This window comes from Populus trichocarpa, chromosome 3 (genome assembly GCF_000002775.5).
Source record: "Populus trichocarpa isolate Nisqually-1 chromosome 3, P.trichocarpa_v4.1, whole genome shotgun sequence".
NCBI lineage: Eukaryota > Viridiplantae > Streptophyta > Magnoliopsida > Malpighiales > Salicaceae > Populus > Populus trichocarpa.
Window position 1 is genome coordinate 12,075,271 of NC_037287.2, and position 11,966 is coordinate 12,087,236.

The following is an 11,966-nucleotide window of genomic DNA, read 5'->3' on the forward strand; positions in this document are numbered from 1 at the left end:
AACATCAACCAGTTCTCAAAATATATATAAACCAGACCATAAGATAGCTGACAGTACGTATTTATATATTTGCCAACCAGACAACCTTGGGAAACATGATCCATGATCTTCCAAAACTCTCTGCAGATTTCGACCAAGGTTCTCCTGGATTGATCCAAAACTTTTATCACTAGCATGCCAACGATACTACAGAACAAAACACATGCAAATGATACTGCTATATATTCCAATCAAGATACTATTAACAGAACAGAGGGAGTTGGGAAAACCACGTGTGCCGGGCCCTACCAAGCATGTGAACAGTCGGGACGAGAATGTTCTAGAGCCTATGGGCTTGGAAGTTTCAGCTCGTAGACCTTGCTACCCACATGGATCATCGCGGGCCTTTTTTCCCATTGAGAGCAATTTCAGGACTCTCAATCGACAGGAGTCATCGTCCCCACCACATAGTCATACTGCTGGCCCAGCCGGGGAAGGAAAGTTTAATAGGGCTCACTCCGAAAGTTGAATTTTCTTAGTCCTATTTATTTGTCGCAAAGTAATTTTTTTAAAAAAAATAAATTCCAGAAAAATAAATTATTTTCTGATGTTTGATAGTGTAATGAAAAATAAATTAGAAAACACTTTCCAGTGTTTGGTTATGTCATGAAAATGAGTTAGAAAATAACTTATTAATGTTTTATTTTTCACAAGTTTATTAAAATAATGAAAAATAAATTTTATAAATTAAAAAGTTGAATGAGAGTGAAATTGAAAAAAAATATAATTTTATAAATTATTTTAAATAAAATAAATAATAATCAAAATAATAGAGATTAAATCTATTTTGAAAAACAAGAAAGAAAATAAGGTGAGAACAGCTTTTGAGGTTTTTCAAGTTTTTTTTTTTAAAGTGAAATCTTCTAAGTTTTGAAGGCATACATACATACATACATGAGGACTGGATGGATATGGCAGCCAACCTAGCTGTCACGTGATATGACATGAATGACCGAACTGCCATAGGATTGGATGCAAACCCAAATTGAAATGCAATAAAGATTTCAAGTGCAACAACACATTAACCTACAGAATTTTTTCTCAGTTCATCTTCATCCCAAAGAAGGGAATATTCCCATTAATGGAGACTGAATTTTGCCAGGAGTTCAACCGCAAACTATCCACCTTACAGGACTGGTCAATTTTATAGTCGTAGGAAGAGCTTTGCTGCAATTGCGACCGGCACTAGCTTATGCATGACCAATGATGGTCTAGGATTGATAATCAACCATCAGATGAGACGATTACATAACCCAACATCTAAGACTAAGAAAGTATAAGAAAAGAGCTTAACATATAGCATAATCTATCCGCTCACCATAGAAACTACAATCACTGTGCAGCAACAGTTGAAGCTATCCATGTAATGGACAGGCACGCAAGACCTAAAACTCCATTCTGACCTAAAACTCCATTCTGAACACCACATAAAAGCTCTCTGAAGGGATTGAGGAAATCGTGAAGCATGGAACATTTTCAATATACACTTGGACACGACCCAATACAAAGAGATAAAGGGGTGATTACTCTCTGTCAATAATCACTTGCTGAGAGGATTGGGGGGCACTTCTAGCAACCTGCTCCGAAGCACTGGCAAGACCTTGCAGCATTCTCAAAATCTCGGATGTGTCTTCCAAATAGTACTTGGCCTTGCTGGGTTTTCGGCCAACAGTGCATGCAAACACTTCAGCAACTGGGGAAAGAGAGGGGCCAGATCTTGCACTCATTATCACCTCAAACATGTCCTCATCAGACCGGTCATCCCCAATGCAGAGAACAAAATCGGGAAGCATTCCCTTCTGTTTCATTATTTCTAGGAGGCGTTCGGCCACCAGACCTTTGTTGACCCCCTGCCAAGTGGATAACAAACATGAGATACAAGTGCAAAGCTGAAACATATATATATTGGCACAGCATTTTAGAAGATTCTTCCTCGAAAAGAAAATAGAAGAATGAATATACAAAATCTCCATAGCTAATAAGCATTCAAAAAGAATAACTGGTAAAAATATTTCAAGATCCAATAAAGAAAATTAATTGAGGAACTGCGGATGACACTATTTTGCAGCACTAGTTTTCATAACAAGCCTATTTGAGTCAATTAATTGTCCATGATCCAAAAGAAATGGAGACAATACAGTCTTTCCATTACAAGAGGTAACCATTCTCAGGATATGAGCATGCGGTTTTATGGAGGCATGGTTGAACAGGTTGCCTAAATGCTAGAAACTCTTTTATTCAAAGGTCTAACAATCTGGAACAAAGAAAAGAAAAAAGAAACAAAACATTAATATGGTCATTTGACAGACTGAAATGGATGACTCTCATCAACATATTATTCTTTCTCCAGTGCATTTAGAAAATCATCATTCAAAGCTCAAGTGATTGTTGTAATAAGGTAAGATATGTTTTACAGTCAAAATCTTATCATTTAGCATAAACTTGCTAATGAGTTCAATAGATCAACTGTCTGCATGAAGGGAAAGAATAGAAATGTGAAAAAACTTTGGATTTCTTGTAATTAGGCAAGAATGGTTTGAGGGCAAGTCATCTTTTCAGTTTAGCACAAGTGGTTAAGACTTGCTTTTGGCTTTCATCAAAATGCATGTGATTTCACCCCATTTGTCAGATGATGTTGTAACAGATAACAGTACTTGTAAGCATGCGCAAAAGAAGATGTGCCTCATTAACCCACTTGTGTATGTAATACCTTAACATGGTATATTTATGAGTAACGAGGGCAAAGCACCTAAATCTGCAGTAGGTTTTCCAGGCACAAAGGAACACAACTTCTCATTAAAAACCGAATACTAACAGAATCTAACCATCATAAGGATAGATACAGGAATGAAATGGCACCAACCTGAGGTTTAACCTCTACAATGTGTTGACCGCTCTTGACAGTAACTGGTTCATTGGCAAGAACACTTTCCAGATGATCTAGAAGCTCCTTAGCCTGGCACGAACCAAAATCTGGATCTGCATACTGGTAATTCCAAACAAGTGCACTCTCTTTTGTTTCAATGGAAGAACCATCAGTTGTTTCAGTGTATAGTTTCATTACTGGATCAGCGATACATTTCCAATCAAAATCTGGTACAGACACACATGTTTCCCATTCCACATCATGATTGGTCCTGTAAACAAACACTGAACTCAAATTGAAAGGTGCAGAATGAACTAGGCTTGTTTTTTATGGATTGGTCTAAATTAGAATAATCATAGTAGATACCTCAAAATTACATTGTTGACCTCAAGGGGAAATAATCAAACAGAGGAGGGTGCTTTCAAATTGTGGCAAGATTTTTTTATATGCTAACATTAGTTGCCCTTGCTTTGTATGTTACCCAATTCAGATAACCAGTCCATGTCTAAATTCCTACATAAATAAAATTAGTTTTCTTTTAGGTTCATAATAAATTCAGTCTGTAACAAAGGGAATGTGTCCTAGTCACCCCTCAAAAAAATTACGCGTACGCATCATCTCCTGCCATTTGAATACTTTGGGTAATATACTTTGTCTTCCTCTCATGCGGTCAGAGATACCTAATTCTTAGGCTGAGGGAAACACTATATACCCGTCCCTTAGATGTTTCTAACACCATACCATGAGTCTATCACAATCCCAGAATGGTGGTTGCTAATGGAAGCTCACTTATGATGGCAAGGACAGCCAGAGTGGTTTGGATGCCTAAGCCAAATAAATATCACGCATTCCATCATCTATATCTCATTCATTACCCTTGGATCGAAACCTCCTATATGAGGGTTTCTAGAAGTTAGATAAGTTACAAATATGCATTGCATTTATGCCATGCTGAAAGTCACAGCACAACAACTCTAAAGTGACATTCAGTAATGTCAAAGGAACCATCAAGATGTCCTGTAATGCCAGATGTATTATTTGAATCCAAACATTAACAGCACAATATTGAGATGTCACCCTTTTCACCAAAACAAGGACCAGCACTGGTTGAACATGTGGAAAATCTAAGCCACATTATCCATTATTTTCTTCTCTACATAACTAAACATCAATAAGAAAAACAAGGGTCTAAGTCAAATATCATATTTTTAAGTGGGAAGATCAAGATCAAATTGAAATGAAGTTAGCAAAGGCAATTCGTACCTCATAAAATAACCATGCTCTGCAGCAATTCCAAGCTTTTCACAAGAAGAAAACCATTCAGTAAGAGTTTCCCTGTCTTTCCCACTAACAAGGAAAACAACATTCTTGGGGTCTGTACACAAGCTGTTCAAGACTCCAACAGCCTCCATGTTTGGAGTCCTACTAATTGAACTTGGCAGTATCATAGTACCATCGTAATCCAATAGAATAGCCCGGTTTTTGGTCCTCTTATAGGCAGAAACAATATGTTCAACTGAAAGTTTTCTGAAATTTGGATCCAAGGCAATGACTCGAAAACCTAAACCAAAACCAATTCCCCAGCACCTCCTCCTCACATGATCCCTACATGCCCTTTCAAGATCCTGCAAAAAACTATGAGCCCAATATGCAACATCATGCGTACTCACATACCTATGGTGCTTCTCGTGTCGCATCTGTTTTTCAGGCTCCGGGACTATCAGGGCAGAATTCATGGCTTCAGTTACAGCATCAATATTCCATGGATTTACTCGAATTGCCCCACTTAGTGATGGGGAGCATCCAATAAACTCTGAAACAACCAGCATGCTCTTTCTTGGGGCTGATGGGTTTAATCCTAATGTCTCATCCAGCTTCTCATTTCCTTGTCGACATATAATATATTCATAGGGTATCAGATTCATCCCATCCCTCACCGCTGTAACAAGACAACACTCTGCAATTGTGTAATAAGCAATGCGCTCATAAAACTGTAGCGGGCTGTCAATCAAAACCACTGGAGTGTATCCTGGACTTCCAAATGTCTCATTAATCCTCCTCACTGCAGCCTTGGTTTCAGATTGGACCTCCTGTACATCCCTTCCTCGGCCCCTTGCTGGGTTTGCAATTTGAACCAAAACAACTTCACCCCTCTTATTAGGATGTTGGGTGAGCAACTGTTCCATGGCCAAAAGTTTCAGGCTGATTCCTTTGAAGATGTCCATGTCATCAACCCCTAGCATAACAGTTTGACCCCTAAACCGATCATGTAGCTCTGTAACCTTAGATTCTGTCTCGGGAAGATTAAGCACAGATTGAAGCTGACCAATGTGAATCCCAACAGGGAGAATCTTGATGCTGACTGTCCGACCATAATACTCAAGCCCTATGTAACCTCGCTTAGATTGATAAGAAAGACCGAGCATTCTACTGCAACAAGAGAGGAAGTGCCTTGCATAATCAAAGGTATGAAAACCAATGAGGTCAGAGTTGAGAAGTGCTCTCAAAAGTTCATCCCTTACAGGAAGTGTCCTATATATTTCAGAAGATGGGAATGGACTGTGGAGGAAGAAACCAAGCTTCACCCTATTAAATCTCTTCCTCAAAAATGTTGGCAAAACCATCAAATGGTAGTCATGAACCCACACATAATCATCGTCAGGACTAATCACTTCCATAACTTTGTCTGCAAATATTTTGTTAACAGAAACATAGGCTTGCCAAAGGGACCTGTCAAACCGGCCACCAAGATCTGGTGATAAAGGGAGCATGTAGTGAAATAAAGGCCACAGATGTTGTTTACAGAATCCATGATAGAATTTAGAAAAAAGGTCAGGAGGGATAAATGCCGGGACACATTTAAAAGTTTCGAGCAATGTTTGGGCTACATCATCTTGCTCACTAGGTGCAATCTCTTCTTTAAGAGAACCAACATAGATAACTTCAACATCTTCTCCAAGGCCATCTTTGAGTTGTAAGAGAAGTGAGTCCTCATCCCAGCTAAAGCACCACCCTCCACTGCCATCTGGACTTCGATGTGCCCGAAGGGGAAGCTGGTTTCCCACAATAATCATCCGTTCTTGAGAGACAGAAGAGGGGGCATCAGAGCTAACACTGTTTTCATCATCTAGATCAGTCAGTATCCCAGCAACAGTTGCCACTCGAGGAAGCCTCTTCCTCTCACGACCAAAATTTGGAGCATCACCAGAAGCAAGATCTAAGAGGTTGGAATATGATCTTGAAACCATAGCGAGGACAGATAAAGAAGTATTGTTCTACTCAAAGTTATGCAGAATCAAACTCTACAAAAAAGAAACCTCTATTAACAAATAGAATCAGCACTAAAAATGCACGGGAAAAAAAATCTTTGAAATGTAATGCTAGGAAATTTTCTACTTTTTGCAATTACCAGTTATTTCAGAAAATGCAATTTTTTGCCTTCTTTACAACTTCTTACTGAAGCATGTTCTTCCACATAAAGTTCAGGAATTTAATAGATTAAGCGATCATACACCCATTACAATCCCAAATATTCTCCACCAGAATAAGAAATTAAGAATCACACTTAGCATTGTTTTCGTTGTCCTCTTAAAGACAGATTCCATGCCTTGCAAAAACTTAAAACAATTCCAACAAAATGAAGACAGACATACTGATATGCACAGATAAATATATCAAATTTAAGAAGAGAAAAAGAAAAACTCAACACTGATTGAGCCAACTCAGAAAATATATAAAAGAAAAATAATTTCACTATAAATTTAAGTACCCGGATGCTAAAATCTGATAAAATTAACACCCAATATTGACACGATTACCTCTTATCTCCAAAAAAAAAAAAAACACAACAAAATCAAGACAACAAGACTGATCAAAGTAACTGAACACTCCAAATGCATAAACCACTTCATCAATTGAAGAACACAACTTCTAAGGGAGATGGAGAAAACCTCCTTGAGCCCATAAAGAAGTAGCTGGCATACAACATGTAAAAGCAAAAAGACACTAGAAAAGACAGTAACTCTAGTGACAGGGAAGAAGAAGAAGATAAAAAGAACTTACCTTTCAAGCTCAGATAAACATAGGCAACCAAAGAGATTCTTCTTCTATTGTCCCTCCCCCCCACTATATTGAGAGAGAAAGTGCGGCATTAACACACCCTTTTTGGCTTTGCTTTTGCAGTTTGAACATAAAGATTTTGTTTTGATATTTTTGGTTTTCCTCTTTTCAGGTAGGAGACAACAAATGGGATGTCTTTATAAAAAGCATTTGATTCTCTCGAACCGACTTCCTCTGTGTGAGAGACATAGTAGAGAAGAGTGATCACGTGAGGACCAGAGAACAGTGGACTCCACCTCCTTGATTATTATTTTTATTTTATTTTTACCATGGTTAGTTTTTAGTTAATTAATTAGTTTTTAGTTAATTAATATATAAAAATTATTAACTTGAGGGTAGCACTGGTGTGGGAAAAAAAAGGAACACCTTTCAAACAAATAATGATATTACAGGGAATAAATAGCAAGTGCATGTGCGCCATTTGGGAACATATTCATGAAGAGTGCTAAAAACGCAGTACGTAATGAAAGTAGGCAGTGCGCTAATTCAACTCTGTAATTATATTCTGAACTTTATTTTTATTATTTAACAAATTCCCATATAAACTAGCATAATTTTTCCGTTCATAGTAATAAGGTCAATCGACATATCTGCACGTTGTTGCTGTGACAGGGAAAGGAGAGGGGAGTGGATCTTGGCTGCATAGAACCACATCTTGGTCTGTTCCAGAGAATTTATTAAATTTTACCATAGGAAGTAGGCATTAGGCATTGCATTATTAGACCTACTTTGTGCATGTTTGGACACCATCATGGGTTCCGTGTATGGACCCTCGACCACCTCTTTGCTTGGACCCCTCAATTATTGAATTGAACCAACTAAATATCTTTTTTTTGTTTTTTCAGTTCGAAGACCTCATTGGAGATGGAGAGAACGGCCTCTAATGGCTGCTCATTGCCTTGGCCCCGCGCAATGAATGAATGGCCGGTCCCTTCCGTTTGGAATTATTGATGCTCCTATTAGTAACGCGGAGGCTTAAACGTGTTTTATAAAAATTTGATTTTTTTAATTTAAAATTATTTTTTATATTTTTAGATTGTTTTAATATATTGATGTGAAAAATTAAAAAATATATATTATTTTAATATATTTCTAAACAAAAATTACTTTGAAAAATAACCACCATCACAATACTAATCTTTTTTATAATTTAATAAAAAAAATAAACCAAGTAAATTACAATTTATTAGTTCTTGTCAATCCATACGCTACCGGTGAATTTGTTAGATTTTTTTTTTTTTTAATCGGTATCCTAGCTATACTTGAGGCAATAAGTTGTAAGCTTTGATTTTCAAGCTTTCCCTGTTTAAGAAGCCAGTCCACCAGAGAGGCCTAAAAAACCTACCAACCAAGAAGAAAAACAAAGAAAACAGCAATTAAATTAATTAATTAATTTAATTGTTTTGTCAATTAATGTAATTAAGTGCATGGAGTTCCACCATGCGAAGACCAGTTCGACTATCATTGTCATGAAATTAACCTTGATCCCTTTCAGCTAACATGAATAATTACATTTACTACTTGTGCCTTGTGAACCACCTCATCAACTGGTTTCGAAGCAATGGCAAGTTGGCAACTAATAATAATAAAATAAATAAGAACAATAATAATAATAATAATTGTGTCTAACATAATACCCCACCCACGCCAAATGATGATTAGCAATCACCAAGATTATACAAATTCTTCTCATCTGTGGAAACTACATCGTTCATTTAAGAAGTAAAGCTACTTGGTTCGCATGGCTGATAGCTAGCTGAAGAAAGCAGCGCGAAAATGGGGTGTTTGTAATGATGACATCCAGAACCCCTGCTGTCTCTAGAATCACATTGTTGTCTCCTTCTTTTATAATGTGTTTAATTAGCGAGCATGGCATGATTTTTATTTTGTTTATGATATTGGCTCAAATTCATTGAATGACTCATACCCAGCTTGAAAGTTAATTTAAGTCAAGAAAGCCGGTCTTGAATTAAACTGGTTGCGCAGGTCAATCCGAGAAAACTATATATATATATAAAAAAGTTATAATATATCTTATAAAAAAAATTAAGAAATATTTTATATAAATATAGATTATATATAACTATTCCATGTAGAAAAATCAATAAATATTTCATGTGTAAGTGTATGTGTGTGTATATTATCTTTCAAAAAAAATTAATTAATGTGATATATATCTCCATTCACATTAATTCCATGTGAAAAAAGTTGGTGAAAAAAAATAAAAAATATTACATGTGAATATAATATATAAATATACTTATTTCACATGAAAAAATTAAGAAATATTTTATAGGGAATGTGAAGTATTTATAAATTAATTTTATGTTTTTTAAGTCTATTAAAAAAAAAAGATCAGATGTCATTCAAATTACGTTGGGCTAATAAAAAACTTGGGTTTTGACTAATAAAAACCCACCCAAAACCCCGAGTAGCTGAGGTCTCGGGGGAACCTGCTTGGTTGAACCAGCTATCTATTGGTTCGAGCATATAGCTTCATGGTGGGGTTTTTTTTTTTCCCCCCCTTAAGAGAGATGAGATACTTGTACCTTATAAGCTACCTAGAACCACCCCCCCCCCCCCTAGCTCCAGGCTGGTAGGGGGGGAACAGTATGATGAAGCCAGGAGCACATAGCACGCATTATCACATATAGCACACGTTATTAAATATTACATATAGCACCACTGATATGTTGGTCCAAATCCACTACGTGGTTAGCTTCTCAAGAGACACTGTTTCATATTTAAGGCTAATGACTCGTGCCTCGTGGTGTGTTTTGTCATCTTGAGAAGATAGGTGGTACTTTCAGTTTATATAGCTCACAGGCCCTCAAACTATCGTACCTATAATATTGGTATTATCATAGCCTCCTGGTCGAGAGCGAGAGCTCATAGCTCAAGTTTCTATAAACAATTTATGTTGATCCAAATCCACTTCACAGTTGACCCTTTAAAAAATATTGTTTCCTGCTCGGACTTATAGTGAATTTTGCCTGGAAAAAAGCGACTTCAAAAAAAAAAAAGAGAAATAGAAGCTATAGCTTATAAGATGTCTGGACCATTTTGTTTTTTACTAAAGTAAAATATTGTTTTATATAGTCCATTGTAGTAGCTATAATCATGCTGTTGGTGCGCATCTAGAACTTGTGTTTTTTTTAAAAAAAAATATTATATAGATTAATCCTGTTTAATATAGACCGTGAACTTTATTTAATTGTCATTCCTGATTCTCCGTGCTCGGTCGCCTTCTTCCAGAACCACCGGTCGTAATACTATTCTATCGAAATTAAAAAGAAAATGAAATTAGTCCGGGGGGAGTTTCTGGTTGATTATACCAATTAATCGACAACTGCTGTCAACCAATCTTTTACAAAAAGAACAAAAAACATTAAATTAATTTTAGATATGTAATTAATATTAATTGTGGAATATAAGATCCATGTGGAGACGTCTTTAAATATAAAAAGGTTAATTGATTGGGGATATTTTATTAATTACAATCATATTTAGGTGGCTAATATTCACACTGAGAGATTAGTGCGCACCGTCTACAAATTGGAAAATGAAGTTCCATCGCTGTTCTTCTCTCTACTTGGCTCCGCTAGCATCGTAGAAGTGCTGGACCCATTGCTTGATCATCTATCTCGATGGAACCAATAATATATATTTTAATTTTTTTTATTTTTTTAAATTATTTTAATGTATTGATATTAAAAATAATTTTTAAAAATAAAAAATATTATTTTAATATATTTCTAAATAAAAAAACATTATAAATTATACACCATTCAACTCCAAACCCACGTCACGAAATGGACTGATACTGTCAAATCAATAGGCGGGCCACTTCGTTCGTAGTCCACCGTACATTCATTTCTGTTGTCTTTGCGGCAACGTTTCTCTCATTGACTCACCGTTGCCGTTCTTTGTGGGAGGGAAAATGCCTGGATGCACAATATTAGTGGACTTTTAATCAAATCATGACTTGACGTGACGTCACTGCCTAAAAGAAAAGAACGATCATCGCTGGAAAGTTGTGCCCAAGTTTCTAACAGAAAGAAGTGGCAACCGGGGTGTTTTTACGAGGGAATTCCCTGTTATTTTTAAAAATATTTTTTTATTTTTAAAATTTATTTTTATACTAGCATATTAAAATAATTTTCAAAAATAAAAAAAATTAAACAAGATCGACGCCCTTGATAAAATAAGAATATAACTGGGTTGACGCATTACTTATTTAAGAATTAATGACATTAGATGTTCCGTTTTTTCATGAAAATAAAAGGAAAATAATTTTCGTAGACTAGAGAGATACATTACTGCCTCCGCCAAAATATCTATATCAAGAATAAAAGATAATGAGAAAAATATACAGGAGTGGCCAACAGAAACTGTATTTTCAAAAAATTCAAAAATATTTTTTGTTAAAATTTAATTTTTTTTTGTATGTTTTGGATCGTTTTGATGTGCTGATCTCAAAAATAATTTTTAAAAAATAAAAAAATATCATTTTGATACATTTCAGCACAAAAAGCATTTTGAAAAGTAACCACAACCGCAACCGCACTCCCAAACACACACGTCTCATACTAGCTATTGTTGTAAAATGTATTTTATAAATAACTCAACTTGGAATTAACCCTCTTATAAATGCATTCTTAAACTTGATTAAATTCTTTTTTATTTTTTACAAGGATTTTTCAAATAAAAAAAATTATTAATTTTATTTAAATAAATTTTCCACGTTATCAGAAAACAGTTCTAGTTCATAATCTCATCATAATTAATTTTAATTTTGAATAATAATGACAAGAGTCCTTGCCTTCTGTTCTACTTTCCCTAATAACTAATCATGATTGTGGGTTAGTTTGCTCCATAGAGATTATCAGTTCGAGTTTCATAAATATCAAGATTATTAAATATTTACATGGTCGTTAACTTC

General features: G+C 35.6%; 1 protein-coding gene across 3 annotated transcripts; it reads right to left on the reverse strand.

Annotated features, from left to right (window-relative positions):
- Positions 1-1,229: 1,229 nt before the first annotated feature.
- Positions 1,230-7,190, reverse strand: LOC7491870 (alpha,alpha-trehalose-phosphate synthase [UDP-forming] 5). 3 transcript variants are annotated; one of them, XM_024597067.2, is made up of 5 exons: positions 6,968-7,181; positions 6,315-6,439; positions 4,169-6,207; positions 2,903-3,176; positions 1,230-1,889 (listed from the first exon to the last, which is right to left on the reverse strand). In XM_024597067.2, the coding sequence occupies exons 3-5, from the start codon at positions 6,151-6,153 to the stop codon at positions 1,563-1,565; spliced, it is 2,586 nt and encodes an 861-aa protein (XP_024452835.1). In that variant the 5' UTR covers positions 6,154-6,207; positions 6,315-6,439; positions 6,968-7,181; the 3' UTR covers positions 1,230-1,562. The 3 variants fall into 3 exon arrangements, with proteins under 3 accessions (XP_024452835.1, XP_024452834.1, XP_024452836.1); XM_024597066.2 differs by lacking the exon at positions 6,315-6,439; XM_024597068.2 differs by lacking the exons at positions 1,230-1,889; positions 2,903-3,176; positions 6,315-6,439 and adding an exon at positions 3,764-4,066 and having other exon boundaries at positions 6,968-7,190.
- Positions 7,191-11,966: the final 4,776 nt, after the last annotated feature.

Excerpts from the sequence above, each read along its gene's own strand:
- LOC7491870 (XM_024597066.2), bottom strand. The coding sequence starts at position 6,153 with ATGGTTTCAAGATCATATTCCAACCTCTTAGATCTTGCTTCTGGTGAT. Across the intron at positions 3,177-4,168 it reads GAGCATGGTTATTTTATGAG|GACCAATCATGATGTGGAAT; the intron begins GTACGAATTGCC and ends GTTTGTTTACAG. Across the intron at positions 1,890-2,902 it reads TTGTAGAGGTTAAACCTCAG|GGGGTCAACAAAGGTCTGGT; the intron begins GTTGGTGCCATT and ends TCCACTTGGCAG.